This window comes from Serinus canaria, chromosome 2 (genome assembly GCF_022539315.1).
Source record: "Serinus canaria isolate serCan28SL12 chromosome 2, serCan2020, whole genome shotgun sequence".
NCBI classification, from domain to species: domain Eukaryota; kingdom Metazoa; phylum Chordata; class Aves; order Passeriformes; family Fringillidae; genus Serinus; species Serinus canaria.
The window spans coordinates 103,320,847-103,341,025 of record NC_066315.1 but is presented as its reverse complement, the minus strand read 5'-3'; the positions used below and the strand labels follow the sequence as shown (position 1 = coordinate 103,341,025).

Sequence of the window (20,179 nt, the reverse complement as noted above, 5' to 3'; positions counted from 1 at the left end):
TGTGATACAAGAATACAAAAGAAGAAAATTCAATTTAAAATAGGGGAAACAACCTTACAATTCCTTAGGAACGCTGAAGATGTGCATAATACCTAGGCTGATACTTATTAAATACACCTTTAACATCTCATTACCATCTTGTATTCCTCCATCCTTACCTTCTCCCTTTTTCTTTCATTTCTTACCAACTTTGTAAACTTCAGAGCATGTTTTCATTTTTATACAAGTCTTGACACAACAGAGAGTATTACTCCCTCTGAGCAATTGACATATATAACATAAAAGGAAACCAGATCTTAAATTGTCCTGTTATATTAGCTAGTTTCACTCATCACTGATCTTTCAGTATGCTAGATTCTGTCTCAGAAGAATCTTTTGACAGACACTGAACAATCTGATGGCTGGTTAGGAACAGCTGGGGTCTTGGAGAGCTGGAAAAGTGTAAGGGGCTATTTAAATTATGAATTCAGCAAAACAGGCAAATAATTATGTTTAAAAGATAACCCTATCAACTCAAACTATCAACTGCTAATACCTACCACCATGAGATTTCCAAGTTAGCAACAGGCTTTCGCCCCCTGAGAAAATGCAATGGTTTCAGTTTGGCTGCAGATGTGGAACACAACTTCTGTCATTTTCTTCATGGCCAGAGCAGTGGAAAAGCAGGAAACAGGTGTCCAAGGCACAAGTTTGTAACTATTTAGGAAAGAATCAGGTATGACACAAGTTCCAATTTTCAATTTGACTTAGTCTGAGAAGCTTAGAGCCTGCCTCCACAAGTCCTCTACATACAAGCCATACTTAGGAGGCTGGATTCCCAGTTGCTGGAAGTAGCTGCTCAGCTGCTTCTATTTAGTGGTGAACACAGTGATGGAAGGTTAACAGCTGGGTTTGATCTTAGAGGTCTTTTCCAATCTTAATTTTTCTAGGATTCTAGAAAGCCACTATTTGCAAGGGGACTCCACAGAAAAGAAAAATTAATAAAGTCATCAATTCTTAAACAGCCTAAAGAAGGTTATTCCCTTAGAAGGGCTCTGCTGCTTAGCTCAAAGGAGAAAGGTGGTTTCTTGATCTCTAAGATTGCCCATCTTTCTTTTAGTTGGAATTGAAAAGATAATCTGGAGCTGTTCATAGCAGCGGATGTGGAACAGACAACATTGTCATTTCTTGTACTGTTTTGTAAAATACAAAGGGAAAACAAGATAAGTGCAGCAGTTATCATTTATTACATGCCTGAGTCCCATGCAGCACTTAGTACTGGATGAGAGCATCTTGGGAGGGCAGGGGAATTCTGACTGGGAAAGCAGAAGCTCCAGGTAGGGAATGTCTTCTAAGATTGCTTATATACTGACAGTTTAAAACGCAGACTAAATAAAATCATGCAGCAAGGAATATTTTCCTGGGTAACTATTTCCACTGTTCCATTATTTACTTATTTTGAGTATATGTTTAACTGTTGGGGGAGGGAGAAAAAAAACATTTTTCTTGTATTATTAACTCTACTGCTCCAATATGCAAAACATGGAAGACACAAGTTTTCATTTTCATCTTTATTACAAAATTATCAAAAAATACTCTGCTACCATTTGAAGTTTAACTTAAAAAAATTGTCACAGCTCATGAGGCTACCAAAATGGAAATGAAGGTAATGTTAGGTAATTTCCAATGTATTTTGTTCTCCATTAAAAACAGTCAGAACTCAGGAACCTGCCATCAGGAAAATCAGTTTGTCCAGCACCTATGCCTCTACTGCTATAAATAAGTAAGTGGCAGAGGCCTCATTACATTTTCTTTGTATTTTTTAAAGTAAATCTAAGCACAACAAAGGATACACAAAGTGTACAATTCTTTAATATTTTTTAAAGGGATCATTTTTTTGTTAGCTGAAAAATACAGCTCACTAGCATGGCTTTATAATGTTCCAGAACATAAGGAAAGACTCTTTTAAAAAATACATATAATCTGTTAAAATTTCAGAATTTTTTAAGCTGTTGAGACTATTCATTTACAATATTGTCAAAAAATTAACACCATATACACAATGACAGAATTACCAATTGTTTTAAAAGTATAATTTTACATAGAATATGGTCAGTCAAGAATTAATGCGCTAATAAATATAAGCACTGCTCCTTTTATTTTCTCTGAGGCAGACAGACACATACAAATATGTAGGAAGATACACTGCCTTCATAACTATTTTAGCTCAAAATCGATTGTTTTGCAAAAAAAAATTAAAACATGCAGCATTCAGAATTGTTTACTTCCACTGACTCTTGAAAAACAAGATAATATAATTCTTTATTGTAATTCTTTAAAAATAGCAAGAACTATTTTTTTTTAGCTATTACAGCTAATACTGTAGCAAGAGCTACAGTACAGCAGTAGCAATGTGCTATCAGCTCAGATTTGATAGCTGGAGTGAAAATACTTTAAAATTTCTTTTCTTGAGGCTTGAAAAAGAACAGGGATGAACTTACACTCTAACATTGTTGCCAGATTAAAAATTGTTTTAATTCACCATATTAACCTGATGGGTTAATATGATTATTCTTCAAAACCCACAAGCTTATAGAACCACAAAATGCTTATTCTCTAGGGTCATGTTAAACATTGAACAAGAAGGAAAACTGCAGAGTAACCAGCCCAGTTACCAACTTTTTACCAGTTCACTGGATGTTCAAATATGATTTTGGGGTGGCTGACCACCAGGAACCACCAAGGAAACCCCTGGTACAGAGGAACACATGTGCAAAGGGGAGGGAACATATGTTAATGATTTTGGGGAAATTATTATCATCAATGTCAATGCATATGTATGTAAAATACAGAATATAAACAGGAGCTTTCTCTGTAATCAGCATATACAATATTTCACACTACTTCATGCACCTGGCCAAATAAAGAATGCCTGCTTCTTAATGCTTCACTGCTGTTAAGGAGTTTTATCTTCACTGATTTTTGGTAACAACATCAGTATTTAGATATGTCCAGATCATCAAAATAAGGGACCACCTTATACAGAGGGGAGATAGCATTAAACAGATATCTTGTCACTTAAATAATTCTAACTAAAATGCAATTGGTTTTATTTCTGCTACCTTTAGGTGCACCATCAGTAATAAAGCTAAGTTCAAGAGCCCCCCGGGAAGATGTGGAATTTCAGAAGGTATAGATGTCTAAGACCACGCTCAGTTGTCATTCTGCAGAAGAGTAAAATAATCAATGTGCTGAAACTTCAAGACCTCATTTCCCCAGCTGGTCCAACCAGGCTGGAGATTGCGAGCAAACAACTCCAAGCATTCCACATCTGGCTTGATAAACTCTGCCAGAACTGCTGTGCAAGAGAAAAAAAAAAAAAGACAACAACAATGACAATGGTACAAATAACAATAGCAAAAAAGTAAAACCTCCCCTGTGATGCTGGCAGATGAAAAAATGAATGTTTCATTAAAAAAGGGAGAGACAGCAAATTAATTTCAGAGGTTTCATCAAACAGCTGGACTATTTATAGTGAGAAAGTAATCTTAAATAAATGCCCTTGAGATTCTGAAAAATACTGTCAAGGCCTTCAATAGCCTTGATTTATTGGTTTTCATTTAGAGAAAGAGAAGGAGGATTTATTTCAGCCTCTACATAGATGAGATCTGAATTTTTTTTACTAATATCAACCAAACACCTCCTAAAGCCTCACTTAGCTCCAATAATATAGGGGCAATACTTATATATATAAATACATAAACCCTTTCCTTAATTAAGAGCACACTCTCTTTTCCTCTATACCTTAAAGGGAATAAAACTATTTTTGTAATGACAACTGTTAAAAGTAATACCAGTTAAATAAGTATAGCACTAAAAGGGCTATAAAAAAGCAGGAACTATTTTTTTCCCCAATATCAACCTGGCAGCTGAAGAGATATTTCTATAACTGTTACTGCTATTCAGTAACATAAATCTCAAATTTCTTTAACAGTAAGGCATTTTTGCTGCCTAAATCCAAATATAAAGATGCCTGTCATTAACATCAACTGTGTCACTGATCATGACTGGTATTCTTGGAGTCATAGAAAAAGATCTTGCGTCTTGCTTGAAAAGTATTATTGCAAAGAGTTTATTGTTAAATGTGTTACTTGTCATATAGAACCATTTAGTCTGTGGCTGGTTTGAGCAACTCTTGACTAGGTTTCATGAAATGGCTACAAAACCATTGTGTACAAAAACATGAGAAAAACAAAGGGTTAAGGAGCACCCAACACAGAGAAGGGAGAAAGACTGAAAAACTTATCTATACCAAAAATGGCATGCTAAGTTTTTGTTTTGCTGCTGAAGATAAGAGAAGAAAAGTTACAGAAACATTACCTTCCCAAATGAAACTTTGGTCATTTTTAGATCAGATCTGCCAATGATTTCTGAATCTCTGTCACATAAAAATACAGCTCATAAGGCCAACAATTTGCTACTTCACTCAGTCTCTTCAGATATGGTCATTGAAAAAACATATCCAGTCAACATACACCAAAGTATGAGAGGAAATGTTTTTTCTTTTTATTTTTTTTTTGGTGCAATTCAAGTACTGACTTTTTGCATCAAGTTTGCCAGTTGATCAGGTCATGGATTGCTCCTGTTGCAGAAAGATAACCACCCACTTCACTTTCTAGTATTAGCCAAGATGCATTTTCTACCTACATGATCACCTTTTCCAAAGCTCCAATATATTAAAAACTTTTCTGTAAATATTTCTAATGGGTGTTTCCAGGCTTTACTGTATTTCGGCATGGCATAAAAATCTATTCGCCTTCTCCCAATCTTTAACAAATGTCACATGGATGTCTCAGATGGGTTATCATCAAGGCAGCTTTTAATCTAAAAAATACTGCTACCAGAAGGAATCTTATTCCAAAAACCTGCTTCTTTTAGAGGCAAGATAAAATGTTTAAACAAATCTAGCATTTACAGAGAAGAGTCTGGGAAGTTTAGAGGAAAATGTAAGTTCTGACAGAAAATTCACACACTGTTTGGTGTCGTGGGTGTTCATCTAATTAGACACCACTTATGAGTAGTTGCTTAATATCAATTTGCAAACACATCATAATAAAAAAGTGGTAAAATTTATTGTTCTTTTCACAGCTCCATTAAGATAAGAATTTCTTTTGCATAATTTGCTGACAATTTGATCAGAGGGCTAAAGCAACTCTCCTAGGAGGACAAGCTAAGAGGTGGTGTTGTTCATCTTGAAGATGAGAAGGCTCCAGGGAGACCTTATTGTGGCTTTTCAATGCTTATATGGGGCCTGTAAGAAAGAAGGCAACAAGCTTATTTTAGCAGGGCCCGCAGCAGTAGGACAGGGGATAAAGGTTTTAAACTAAAATAGGATCAATAGAAATTGATTTAAATTAGAAAAAAAAATTTAGACTTGATATAAGGAAACAAATTTAGACTTGATATAAGGAAACAATTGTTTACAATGAGGGTGCTGAAACACTGAACAGATTGCCTAGAGAGGTGGTAGATCTTAAAATTCATAAGTTAAAAAAAATCATAATAGCATTAGGTTCAGTAATCCAAAGCAGTTTTAATAGGCACCAAAAACTTCCATGCCTAAAAGAACAAATTTGAAAAGCCCACTTCAGAGATTCAAAGACTGGTTCACCAGAAAGCAAAAAAAGGGTAGCCAAGAAATCGATCAGTTCAGCAGAAGCAGGAAACATGTGCCAGTCTTTCTATCAGTTTGGTTCTAGAATTTAAAAAGGAAGTCACAGGAATCTCCCCCCCTCCTTCTGGCAGAGACAGCATCTTTTTAAACTTAGAGGGCTTTTTAAAAAAAGCAGCCATATTACACATAATTTGAGATCACATTATAGTATGATTGTTCATTGCTAGGTTGTAGGCATTTACATAATCACATCGGGCAGTAACTTGCACTGCAACAAAATTACCATATCAAAAGAGCTGAATTTTGTTGGCTTTAAATCTCATTACATTGCTTTCCTTCAAATAGGAAAAATCAGTGTTCAAGTCACAAATTACGTCTTCTTTGTTAGACCTTTACATCACCAGCAGGCTATCTTAACACACATGGATCTGATCTGCAGCCCTCAAGCAAACCCTTGGGGTTTTTTCCTCTGAAAACAGCTTAGAGGAGTTCCATCAGTAGAAAAAAAATTAAGTATTGAGTTTTTCTACCACAGGAATAGATTGAAAAACAAAACCCAGAACACAATTACTTCTATCCACTTACAGTTACCACTGACAGGAAACAGGTTAAATAGATGATAAACAGCCTATTCTTTATCACTTGCAGGTGTCACAAACACAATGACAGCAACTCAGGTACTTATACTTGAGCACCTAATGCCCTAGGACACGTGAAGCAAGCACAAAGCCAGCTGGCAGACACAACAGCTCCAGAAAACCCATTTCATTCTGAAGTACGATCCAGTGGCCAGGCAGGAGACTTGACACACCTGCATACTCCTAATCCCAGACACGAATTGAAGATGCGTGCACCTAAAAATGTTTAAATGAGCTATCTTTGAAACAAGCAACAGTTTCTCCTTATTTTTTGAACTTCCACTGCCTAAAAAGCAGGTTCTGCATTGACAAACTGGATATATAAAATGAAAATAACTGTCTGCTTTTTCACTGCCTGATCAGTGAGCCACGCAAAGCACAAGTTCTCTCAGTTTAAAACAACCCTTCAAAAGTGTTTGCAGCGTAGAGGTCCTTATTGCCCAATTTGTCTAAACCCTGGACCAGAAAACGATCTGAAATCCAGCTCAAAGATGGCTTTACAGCACTGCATCTTTTCTGAACTTCAAGTTAAACCTAGATGCTGATGCAACAATCAGTCTTACAGCAAGGGCTCACAAGGCCCATAAGGAAACAAAAGGCATTTACTTTTTTCAGTTCCAAGCAAACCTTTGTAACATGGCCTAATAAACCATCATTGCTACAGGAGAGACCTCTCATGAGTCTTCATTGCACAGTTCTCCTGAATATATGCAAATTAGTTAGAACACAGCCAAGAATTAATTCCACTGGTTTTAGGCAAACTCCTACACAACAGCATTATTTTCTGACAATAAATGCATATACTTAAAAACTGGAAGAGCAATGGCTGTAACAAGAACAATCTATAATACAGGAAAAGGAAAAAAGGTGCTGTGGAGTTATGTAAAACTTCATACATACATACCTGTAACAGAGTATCTTTTGTGCTCTCTAAGAGCACCATTGAATTGAATTAGGAAGAAAACCTGCTGTTATTTGAATCAAAACCTGGAGTAATAAAATTTGATTTTAATACATTTGCATAAAGCAGCTTAAGTACATTTACAATGACATATTAGAGCTCTAAGCATTGAACACAGCACATGCATCACCAAAAACCCCTACAGTTGCAATTTCATGGTTAAATGCACTGTAGGAACACAAACATCTCTTTTTGATGGCTTACTTTAATTTACATCTTTCTTTTCCCCCAGAGAGATAAACTCTTATAATCAGTCATTAAGTGGCTACATATGTACCAACATACAACCTTTATTGTTGTAATAAGAAATAAAGTGCCAGACAGCATCAGTAAATACTAATATTTTTGGCTTTGTTACTACTTAAACAAAGCATAAAGAATGTGTGTGACTCATCAAGTGTCCTTCTCCCCCCTTGCCAAATCTCTGCTTCTGTTCAAATTTCTTCTGAACTCCTCTAGGATGCAGCTCAGCTGCTCTCTACTGGCTGCTTGAGAATATTGCCTGGTCATGAAAGCAACACCTTGTACAGCACAGAAGTCAAAGCATCAGCAATCAGCTTTTGCTTTATTGTCTACATTTTCATTACATAACCATATTCTGCACAGACCTGCCAAAAAAACCTGTAGGATATACCTGGATTTTCACAAAAACTTTTTAGATCATTCATACTGCTCCAAGCAAGCTCATTTTTTCAAAGCGAAACACAAATGCTGCACAATGTTATCAAATCCCATTACTCAACTGAAGACTCTAGGAATACACACAAAAAAATTAGGAAGGACACTTTCCTTCAAAATCCACTCAGGGTTGTAATTTATAAAGTATTCTCCAATATGGTTTCTAGATTCTGCCCTACAAAATAATTGTTCCAAGGACCATTGTTGCACTAAAATTTTCCATAATACATCCAAACTGCTGGTTTGCACCCTTGAATGCCTCACAAGTTTCCTGTTTGTGTCCAAGTTTGCTGATAAGTATTGGCTTGCTAAAGAGACCCTAGGTGACAGCCTCATAAATAACCACCCCACTGTTCATCAGCTTAAATCAACACATATACTCCCTGCTATAGTCCTAATTCTTGAAGATGTGGCTTCAGGATGGCACAAAGATCCTCCTAGAACTGCCCTTCTTTTTCTTCTATTTTTAGCTAACCAAAGTATGTCCATTCTACTAGTTTTTTAACAGGTGTGTGTGTAGGTATACATATGTACATATAAATGGTAATTTAATGCATGCAAGCCCCCATACACAGATGTTAGAAGCATCCCCGGAGGTACAACAATTGTTCAGATCAAAAGTAGTTCTACCCCTTGGAAAGAGAAAAAGGAAAGCATATCAGTGAAGCAACGCATGACTCCTCTCCAAGAGCATTAAACACTTCTTCTACCTGCCTTTTCTGATGTGAATACAAAACACATTTGCAGACTCATCACAAGCTTCCCCCTTGGTGAAGGATGAAATCGATTTTTTGAGAGATATTAAATATACTTCCTACCACAGCCTTGTAAAATTCTAAGGCGCTGTAATGATGAAAGAAGTACCACTTTCTATTGATGAAATTAATAGAAGTGCTCCAGAACAATTCTTTGGACTAACTCTAAAAAGCAGAATTTATACCCATGCTAACTGACTGGCTGGAATTACTGCATCAATTTCAGTGAGTGAAATACAACTTCAGTGAGTGAAATACAATTCCTCAGAAACAAGCAGGGCATGCCTTATTTTTTGCCTCTTGTTGGCAGTCTTAAAATAACTACGTTTTTGGATTTAAAGGCATAATTGTACTGCAGGCATATAATCAATTAATGCAGATATGTAAACATTTATTTCAGGATGACATAATAAAGAAAGAGGTTTCTGCTTTCCTATTTTATGTATTCCCAAAGGTCTCTCCCTCACAAGGTACATTAGGTCATTTGTCACAACTTCATATATGAAGTATCTGTAAAACTGCTTTTGCAGCATTTAAAAGATAAGTTCTGAAAAAGGCAACATTTTTTCTATGTCTACCCAAAATGTTCACACAGTACTACCTGAAGTTCTAGTTTTCACATTAATTTTTTGAGACCAGGACTGAGGTGCTTCAAAACACTTTTAGAGGAACCACAAGTTCTGTTGAGTAAAATTGCTTGACAGATGGGAAATTAAGGCATTTCTAGATACATCCCATAATGAGGCATTCAAGTCCACTGTGCTACAGAAACATTAGGCTTAAAAACCAAAACTTACCAGCAAGAGGAGGCTTATGTGAATGCAGACTGCAGGGTATGCTGACAATTAACTGATGCTCTGGAATTGGAAGAGCACCTTCAGATTTCCTGTCATATAAATCAAAATAGAAAAGAAACATGAGAATGAGTGTTACCCAATGTGATGCTACAGCTCTTGCAGTGTTATTTCAGATGGGAGATAACACTCAGAATGCTCATTCACAAATTTCAGGGAAGCCCAAGGGAAGTTAAACGCTGCTCAGATGTAATATATTGAGGCTTTGGCCAAAACATGGTTTACAACAGCCATGTAAAGCCACTGAGAACAAACAATGCAGTCAATGCCACTGAGAACAAACAATGTCGTCATGTGCAGAACAGCAGCATCCCCAAAATGGCATCAGCCTGTGCCAAGGACTCGTGGTCCAAGAGAACCTGTCAGCAAAGGAAGCCCTGTCCACAAGGCTTTTGTCCAAGACAGTTTCCCAAGACAGCAGATGCAGGAACAGACAAGAGGTTCCATTCTTTAGTCTCACTAAGGCATTCCCTTACTCCAAAGCTAATAAGGCTATCTTTAGGTCCACAGTCAGCCAAGAGATTGTGGGACATTATATTGCATTCTGAGTAAGTGATACAATAAAAAGGGAATCCTAGCAGCTGCAAAACAACATTTACCATAAATATCCTGACATACCTTAGGGCTTCCTTTACGTCTCCTTGAACTCTCCCCAATATGAGAACTTCATATGGTTTTTTGTGCAAAGAATCCAAAGGCAACACAAATTCTCCAGCTGTAGTAATCTGACACAAGAGAGTTAAAAATATACAGTAGAAAATTTTAATATCTCATATTTTTCCAAGTCTTTTTTCTTTATAAAAAGAAGGATACTGATGATATCACAAAGCAAATGTAGTGCAAGTCTTAGTCTCCAAGAAAGCAACAAAATAAATTAAGAACTTACTTTTACCCAGTGCCACTCGGCAAGTGTTTTCACCGACCAGTGAGGATAAAGTTCATCCTTAACAAAACGTAAGTGCTTCTGTCTATTAGTCACCCATGTGACTACAAGACAATTTGGAGCAGCCAGTGCTGGTACAGGAATCTGCTTGATTTGCCATGAAGACAAGTAGCTGTACCTATGCCAATAAAGTGAGAAAGCAAATTAGCATATACCAACCATAAAACTCGCAAAGCAAAACAAATGGATAAAAAAATTACACAGACCAGTCACTTCAAGAATTATCTCCTGACAATCTAAGTCATAAAAATAGTTCAAGACTGACACCCAGTGGACAATTCTGAGAGATTTGTTATAAATTCATTAGTGTACATAAGTTTTACTGAGCAGAACCTTGAACTACTCATTTCCACTATCCCTTGTAATAAAGCTCTATTAGTTGTGACTCTGAAGTTTAGAAGCACGTGTTTCATTTAAGAACCATCAGATGTAACTAAATAGTCTCATCTTTTTGCCAGAACAAAGCTATTTAGTGAACAGCTTCTTAGGCAATGTAATACTATTCACTTCTCATAATAAACTCTCTTCTGAATGAAAATGACAAGTGAGTCACACTAATTTGAATGGCAAGAGAAGAGGTCATTAGAGATAATAACTTCTCCAATTATTTTCACAAGTTGTTAATTTTTTTAAATTATCAGCCATGGTAGAAGTTTTCTAGGTTATTCAAAGCCATTCTGCACTTTTCTGAGCTAACTGAATGATACACCAGTGACTGCAGGATGCTTTCCAGATCCTGTCCTGTTCTACCATTTTTTTTCATGATGCAATTCTACACTATCAATAAACTGAAGCTCGTGGAACCTACACATTGCAGCACCAAAAATATTGGCCCACTGCCTAATGAAAATTGGCAGCCACCGTGTGGGTAGCCAGGACCCCACACAATGCTACAGTGAGAAACAGTGAACAAGGATAAAATTCAAATACCTCCTGGACTGTATAGAGGGGAAAATATTCACCTAGATGAGAAATGCTCCACAATGATTAGCTGTCAACAAGATAATTAGGAGCAGTGATAGTTCCTCCACTCTTTGCCTTTATTTCACAAGGGAGAAAGGATCTTGGTGACTAACTTATGCTAACTACAATTATTCTCTGAGTAACTTATATACTCAAGAAAGACATTTCTGAATTAGAAATGTCTCATTTGAATAAGAGTTTATAGAGGTTTCTGAAGGGCTTTCAAAGGAAAGCCTACACATCAGTCTCTACAGCTTCAAATTATGTCTTCATAACAAGCATCAAAAGCCACAGCAAACTTCATTCTAGAAAGTCATAAGACCGTATTTCCTGTCCACCCTTCTTTCAAAGAGATACAATTCTATGGTAATCAAGAGGACTCCACTAGCACAAACATAATGTTTCTCAGCAGTGAAGGAAGCCCATAAAAATTTAAGTTAATAACTTCATAAACTACAGTACTCAGAGCTCCTATTGCAATAGAGGATTTCACTGCTGCATTATTGTGTTCTTCTAAACATTAGACTGAAGCTTAAGTTACACCTCAAATTAAATAAAAACGCACTCAAACTTCTGAGCAAGATTTCAGTCCTGGAAATGCTTACATATTTATCTAGCTTTGTGTCCACTGAAGGAACTCTATTAATTACAAACTAATATGTGCATGATCTAGACCTTACAGAATAGCTGAATCCATACTTTCTTTGTAAAGGGCTAACATTCTCTCAGCAGCTAGATAATTTAAGATCTACTTTTGCAAATATCTTGTATGCCAAGTATCCAACACATTCCAGTGCAATACCTAAGACAGTCCATAGATTTGAAGGTAAGCATGTGTGAAAATATTTACAAGTTTGAGCTACAGTCTCACAGTTATACTGGTCCTGCATTGGATCAATAAATTAAAATGTTAGTTACCCTTTGTAAGCTGCAATGACAAAGTTTGTTTGATTTTACTATAAAACATACCTGTTACTCCTTTTAACAGACTTGTTCTCCCATGGTGGATCAATCACAATTACATCATATTTTTTCTTATCTGGCAAGTGAAATTAAGAAAAAAAAATAAAAATCAGTAAACTAGCTTTAAAAAATATCTATGAGTTAAAACAGATATATAGCAAAACTGCAAATTTCTTCTGTTCTTTCCAAATAAGAAGTTAAAAGACTTTTGACATCTTGTTTTAATTCAGATAATCATATCCAGAAAATTCAATATTTTTAGGCTGATCACCTAAGGAAAGGATTTTATGTGGCCTGTGTCAGAGCCCTCTAAGAAATTTCATGTATCTTTAGGAGTTTCAGGAAAAAAACAGATAGCAGAGTGCAAGTCTGAAAAATAAAAATTTTTCAAAGTTTCCCAACAGAAGCTATGCAATAAGGCACCCAGCTGAGTGAAAACCTACAGCCCTGAATGCAAGATTCTTGTCCTGTTTGATCTTTTATCAGGCCAACAGGGATATGCAGAGATTCAAGCCAGCCCTAGAAAACTGTTTTGCACTACTGGAGGTAAAGAGAGACAGATAGCTAGACATAGTGTATGAAATGGGAATCAATGAAGAAGAGTAAAGAACTGAAAGCATTTTCATGGGAGAAGCTGAGTTTACTTTAGCTGGAAGATAGAAGATACAGAACACATCCATGAAAAAACAGAACTCTCCAATTTTATTTCTCCAGAGAACATATTTGTACTTTCATTGAGTCTGACAGTAAGAACAACAGCTTAGTATTTGATGTTCATGAAATGTGATTACTACATATTATTCATTAAACACTGGAGGTGTTATCCTTACTGTGGACTGACCAGCAAAAATTACTTCTCTTTTGACAGGTGAAAGGGAAGAAGAAAAATAATAATTAAAATGGACAGCAGATTTACTCAGGAAAAAAAGTCTACAGTCAGGGCATTATGTTAACATTCACTGTTGTTTATTTCAAAAGCATTTGCTCAGATTTCCTGGACTGCTCTGTAACTCCTTGGAGAATCTTACACACTCAACTGTGCAGAGTGGTAGCAGAGTAATAATAATCTTCTTTCCTACAGATGAAAACAACTAACTAGCTAGATTTTGGACTTCAAATGCAAGATTATTATTAAGATTCTACCTCCTGAATATCTTCTCAATAAAAAAAAAATTAAAAAATCATAACATCTAAATTACACATGCTTCCTCTCTTCTCATGCACAATTAAAAAATCTAAAATTACTGATTAGAGGGAAGAGCAGTAATGCCCAGCTCTTGCTCACAGGCAACATCTTTACTGCAAGACTGTCTGATAAATCCTAGCTGTGACTGATAGTGATAAAAATAATGGTAATAATAACAATGAAGATCAATTTGAAAGCTAATGGAATGGCACTGAAGACTGATGCATGCTATCCGCTTAAGGTTGGGGATAGTGCCTCAGATAGCTTTTGATCTACTTTTACAGAGAACTTATTATTCTAAAATCCCCTCATTTCCCTGTCATGATTTTTGCATAAGCCAATACTCTCAGCTGTGAAACACAGAAGCTGAAAAGTAAAGTAATGCTTGCTACTGGTGGTCTTGCCCACCAGCTGGGTGCAGCAGCCTCTCAAACCGTTCCCTTCCCTGGGGGATACTGGGCTTTGTTCCACGACCTGTTTATTCCAATCTAAAAAGACCCTACCACTGAACAGGAGGAGTCTGTAAATGAACATTTGCTTTATGGTGCATTATCTCATCCCTCCCCCATAGTTGAATCTAGCTAAAAATCAAGACAGCAGGACCACAACTTCAGCAGCAGCATGGACCTACCTATGCTAAAGGCTCATCCTGTGGGACAGGGACCCAGCAGCACAGCCAGTCCCAATTCAGTTTGTGACTTCTATGCTGACAGCTGCTCAGAACACACTCACAAACTGCTGTATTTTGGCTGAGACTTTTAAAGGAGCCTCCTGGAGACAAATAATCCCCTCATGACATGACTTCCTAACCACTCAACATTCCTTTGAAAGTCCTTACCTATTTGCACAAAGTTAGAAATATCACCTTGAAAGCCTGCAGCAGCATTTGCTACCAGTGTGATACTGTATGTTAAAATCTGTTCATTGAGTCATCTTGACATTAACTGCCCTTCTTGGGCAGGAGAAATCACCTAAAAATACTTACAGTTCAGCAGGGGCTGTAAACATGAAATATCAGATAAGAGAAAAGAGCTTCTTGGTGGCACCAAGTATTTCTGCCCCATTAACACAATTATCTTTGCACAGTCTGAGCTGTTTTCCATGACACACGAAAGCAGGTCCTGCTCTGCACTGGAGGTTTCCTCCTCTAGCACACATACAGCTTGATGGTCACTTTCATTCACAGCTGGAAACTGCTTTGCCATTTCACATAATTCAGCCAACCCACAGACAATGTGCTGAGGAACATTATTCTTCCTGCAACTGAGTTTTGTAGTCGTACGGTGAAGAAAACCACTTTTGAGTCCCTCTTGGACTAAATGCAAAGTCCCTTCCCAAATGAGCTTCCTGACCTGTATGGTGACAAAAAACCAAAGGAAAAAAAGAAAAGATCTTTCAAGTATCTACTTGACCAGGGAAAATGCAACTGAAGTCAAAACATTTTCAATCTGCAGGCAGGGAAAAGGATCCTTGCCAATTACTGAGATCATTGGCTCAAAAGCTACAAAGGCATTATAATAAGGTGTGTGTCTTGGTACAACCCCAGCTGGCAACCAAGTACCACACAGCCATTCGCTCACACCACATGCCTCACAATCCCTGGTGGGGAGAAGAATCCAAGGAAAAAAAGCTAACCTCATGGGCTACTATAAGATCAGTTTAAAAACTAAAACTAAAAAATTATTATCATTATTTTTATTATTGAAAAGTGGAGGAGAGAGAAAAGCACAGCCCAAGAGAAACAACTGACGCACAGTAAGAACACCCACCACCTACCAACTGATGTCCAGCCCATCCCTTAGCAGCAAATCCATGGCTCCTGGCGAACTCTCATTGTTTATATAGTGAGCATGACATCCTATGCATGGAATATCTCTCTGGCCAAATTTAGGTCACCTGTCCTGGCCGTGTTCCCTCCCAGCTTCCTTTGTGCATCTGCTCGCTGGCAGAGCACAGGAAACTGAAAACTCCTTGACTTAGGGTAAGCACGGCTTAACACACTGATGTCTGAATTGTTGCTGTCAACACTATCCTCATGCTAAACCCAAAATGAGAATCTTTGATGTTTTCTGATCTATCCTGACCAGGCTGGAAGGGACAAAGCAGCTGCAGCTGGGCACAGACATTTGGGCAACACATCTACCTTGAACATCCAATATGCTGACTGTGGGGCTTTTTAAAAGTCTTAGGTTTATTTTTCATTTGCAGCACGTCCACCCCATCAACTCTGCATTAGCTGTCCAGCTACCAAGCAGAAAACTAAATCTATCCCAGCCAAAACCAGGACACCACACTAACTTCTGTTGCTGGTTTTCATTTTTTGGTAAAGTTACAATAATTAGAAAGCTGGAGAAAGAAAGAGCGAGAAACTACTGAATAAAACATTTCAGACAACAGATGTGGAATATCATTGTTTCAACCAAACACAAATTTCAAAGCAATTATCTGATGTTTAATTTAAAATTCTAATTTAATTTCAAGTTACTATGCCCATGAACATCTTTTTAATTAAAATGTATACTGGGATCTAAAAATCAGTAATTTTCCACATTTCAATTCACTTCATAAAACAACAGTTTATGCATTTTACAGTCACACAGAAGTACAATCAGTAAATCAAATTAAAGTACCATAATTCGATTTTTGCAACTTTCCTGTGGCAAACATCTTAATAGCCTGTTAGTCAGTCCAGGATGACACGATTCCTGGATGTATATGCACTGTCATTCACCTGCTGGGGAGTCTGCACCACCCCTTCACAAAATTTAGAGGCCCATTTTATTTCCAAATCATGGAGCCTTTATGAGGTGGGTTTATCCATTTGTTCACTGTCAGTTACAGGGGCTTTATTAAAGCCCCCGTAAAAAAGTCATTATATACCGTAGTTTCAAAAGCTTCTGATTACAGAATCTTCAAGATTACAAGAGGGTTTTACAAAATGCACTTTATTACAATTCCCAGATTACTGGCACGGGAAGAAAAAGATTTTTTTTTAGTAATTTAATAGTGCCACCTCTAAATACCAGAGAATACAGAGTTATAAATTTTTAGTACCTATGTTTGTGATAAGAAAAGTTCATACTTCTTCAAAAGAATTAATAAACATATCTTTAGAAATTATATCTTCTTACATGCATGTGTTAACTCACAGATGGAGAAAGTGGACAAAGTCTCTTGACTATGAAGCAATCAAACCAGGAGTTTTAACAAATGGCTGCTGAAGGAATTTAGCATATTGTGTACTGTTTCCTGTGTTGACACTGACTGAAATTCATAGATTCACTTGCAAAAACAAAAAATTGTGGTTGTTTGGGTTTATTTTTGATTAGTCTACAAATATAAATAAGTGACAAAATAATCTGGGTTAACTTGCAGAGCTATAACGTTTAATAACACAAATATAGTTAAAACCCAATACTTTCTAATCTGTGAATGATATAAGAGGCTAACTGGAGTCACAGATATTTCCAAACTCTGTCTTTTCCACATATTCACCAAATATCACCAAAGTTACCCAAGCCTCTGAGGCATCAAACTTCTTATCTTCATTTCTTTTCTTATTGTTAAATCATTTTATTTTAGCCTTAGCGTTTTCATACTCATGTTGATGCTGAATTTCAAAGTTTTCTCCTTTAAGGTGATTCTGCACATGCATAGCTTATTCACAAAAATAATCACAGGACTTCTACATTGTATCAGCAAGTTTACACATGCACATGTGTACTACAAGATTGTTGCCATATAAAAGAAAAAAGCATAGTCCTCTAAATAAAGTTCAAGCAGAACAGATTTAAGCAAAAAGCCCAATTTGACTAAACCTTTGTCAAAGGAAAGAAAGCAAGAGTAGCTCCTAGTTCAGGTTCACATTACTATTTGGGAAAGCAGTAATACATCAAACATTACCTACAGATTGCATTTCTACAACTCACTACTATGTTTCAGTGTAATTCAGTTGTATCTTTACAACTGACATAAGCATACAGACTTGAATTCCAATTCATTCATAATGTTTTAGTAGGACAATATAAAACACTAGGGAAAGATTTTTTTTCAATTGCAGAATAAGATATTTTGAAGCACATTTGGTCACAAAAGTGTTGAGTAACTTCAGCACAATGTCATGAAACACTGAGGAGCTGATCTTCAGAACAGGTTACACTGCCAATTTCAAATCAGCCAATTCCTAATAGTCAACTCATCACAACATTCAGCTGTCTACAACAGTCCAAGTTACTTTGTGAATGAAGCTTCCAGCTCCTTGTAATGTCTCAGATGCAATTTCACATAGAAGATTTATGCTGTAAGCATGAATTCAAATGAGGACTGGAGAGATTGACCTTCCTTTCCCTTTCCTTCTTTTCACCAGTGGAACAAGCTATAAAACCAGAATTTGTTTGCAACCATGCCCTCCACTCGGCACACGCCCAAAGTCAAGTAGCAGGTACTTGCAAAATACACGTTTTTTTCCAACTTACCTTTGAATGGTATTCCAAAGCATCCAGTTCACCTTGGTTGAATACACATTTCCTTTTACGTTTCTGCAGAATTAACAAAAACCAACAACAAATCCACATCACTCCACAATGAAATTAAAGGGGAAAAGAAGTCAAACATACTTGAATAACAAATGAACTCTTTAAAAGCAGAAGAAAGTTTCCATCTGTTTTTCTACAAGTACAAGTCAAATAAGCAAAAAGATCTGAAAATACCTAACCTGCTGCAGGCTTTCAAGGTACATAGGCTTAAAGCTGTTTTAAATTATTCATGGCACTAGGATCTGAGTGTACCTAGTGCACAGTTTTTGCTCATGCCTCCTTTGGGCCCATAGTAAAAGTTTTAGCTGCCAAGTGCAATTTACCAATAAAAGAAAAAAAAAACTATGTCTTCATGTACATTTATTGGTTTAGACCAGTGACTCTCTCTTTTTTTTTGTCCATATGGAACAGTACTGAACAACACTGAAAGTAAATTCATGCTGTCTTTCCCATCTTGCTAATCTGTACAATCTCAACAGCTACCACAGCTTCCAACTGTGTACCTGGCCACAACCAGTGTCAGGAGATTTCAGGAGAAATCCACCGCTTATGAGACATAGAATGCACATTACTGACATGAGGGACACAGGAATATTCTCAAAAGTTCCCACTCTTCTATACCATCTAAAAAGACTTGGGTATGCAAAACAATATTAGTAGTATATTATTTATCAAGGGATTACTGTATTTACTGTGTTACAGGTAACATACCTTCCTAGCAGTGGCAAGAGAATCTCCAGTGTCACTCTTTGCTCCTTCTTGGTATTCCTCTCTGTTGCTGTTGACCTTTATTTCTGTCAGACTCATCTCAGGGCATCCCTGACACAGCTGCTCCTCAGGAGCTATGGCTATATGGGGCTTAGAAACATCAAAGAACTCCTCCCGAAACACGTATCTCATTTTTGCTCTTTTACCTTCTGTTTCCACGGCATTTCCAGGACCATAAGAAGGACCGTCGCTTGATAAGGGGGTGGCAGCAAAAGCAGAAATACTGTGACAGTCTTCAGTAGATGTGACAGAAGTGTTGTGAGTGACACCCCCAGGGTGTGCAAAGGAGTCACAGGTCTCATAGCCACACTGGTTGATGAAAGAGAGATGATCCACAAGCCATCCCACTGCCAGACGATGTACCACAGACATCGTAAGTCCACTTTTCAGGACGAAAAATCAGCTCCCTGAAACCACAGCCTTCACCAACCATTTGCCTTTCCTGGAGCAACCTCCTCCTGGGGGAATTTTTATAAGAATTGACTTTAAAAAACTATCACCGTTTAATAAATTAGCACCTACCTTCTGACACTCATTTCCATGCACGCACAGGGCATACTGTTGAAACTTCTGACTTCAGTTGGTTTCCCCATTATACACCACTATACTTCCCCATCCCTATTTCGTTTTTTATAGCAACTAAATTTTACATGACTTTTTATACTTTTATATGGTATGCACTTACTCTTTTTAACAAGTCAGAAACAGCCCTATGACACACCAGTTATGTCTAACATTATATGGTATGTGTGTATATCTATACACTGTATATACACCACATATACATGCATTTAACACTACATGTCTTTACTACATATGTTACACACATGCTATATAGACTACATATACACACATGTGCTATATATATTCACACAAAAACACACACATATATGCATATATATGTGCATACTCTGTATCTACACACACACACAAATATACATATATATATAGAGAGATATAGATTACTATGACAGCACCCAGGAGCAGTAATACAGGCACAAGGGCAGCTGCAGCCCCAGAGCTGCTGAGGCCGGGCGCCGACTCCCATTCCCGTGGGCACACACGGACCGAGACCTCGGGCTTCTCCCTAGCAAAACTCTCGGCGGCTGGAGAAAAAAGCCAGGGGCTCGCCGTGACACGGCAGCGCCTGGCACACACTCACCGTGGGCGCATCCATGTTGTACGGCCATGGCCCTACCCCGAGCCTTACCGGGGAGTGAGAGTCTCCTCCCCTCTATTTCCACGGCTCCTCCTCCCCTCTATTCCCCCCGCCCCTGGTCCC

At 37.4% G+C, this 20,179-nt stretch overlaps 1 protein-coding gene across 3 annotated transcripts; it reads right to left on the bottom strand.

The window, feature by feature from the left end:
* Positions 1-1,579: 1,579 nt before the first annotated feature.
* METTL4 (methyltransferase 4, N6-adenosine) lies at positions 1,580-20,152 on the bottom strand. Of its 3 annotated transcripts, none has more exons than XM_018909165.3 (9): positions 20,060-20,152; positions 18,841-19,355; positions 18,070-18,132; positions 14,580-14,946; positions 12,415-12,484; positions 10,426-10,600; positions 10,158-10,264; positions 9,483-9,571; positions 1,580-3,337 (listed from the first exon to the last, which is right to left on the bottom strand). In XM_018909165.3, exons 2-9 carry the CDS (start codon positions 19,267-19,269, stop codon positions 3,192-3,194), a joined length of 1,446 nt encoding a protein of 481 aa, XP_018764710.2. In that variant the 5' UTR covers positions 19,270-19,355; positions 20,060-20,152; the 3' UTR covers positions 1,580-3,191. The 3 variants fall into 3 exon arrangements, with proteins under 3 accessions (XP_018764710.2, XP_018764715.2, XP_050826677.1); XM_018909170.3 differs by having other exon boundaries at positions 1,580-3,334; XM_050970720.1 differs by lacking the exon at positions 1,580-3,337 and adding an exon at positions 5,087-5,290.
* Between the last annotated feature and the right edge of the window lie 27 nt (positions 20,153-20,179).

Excerpts from the sequence above, each read along its gene's own strand:
- METTL4 (XM_018909165.3), bottom strand. The coding sequence starts at position 19,269 with ATGTCTGTGGTACATCGTCTGGCAGTGGGATGGCTTGTGGATCATCTC. Across the intron at positions 10,601-12,414 it reads TCTGTTAAAAGGAGTAACAG|GTACAGCTACTTGTCTTCAT; the intron begins GTATGTTTTATA and ends TTATTGGCATAG. Across the intron at positions 9,572-10,157 it reads GACGTAAAGGAAGCCCTAAG|GAAATCTGAAGGTGCTCTTC; the intron begins GTATGTCAGGAT and ends TTTATATGACAG.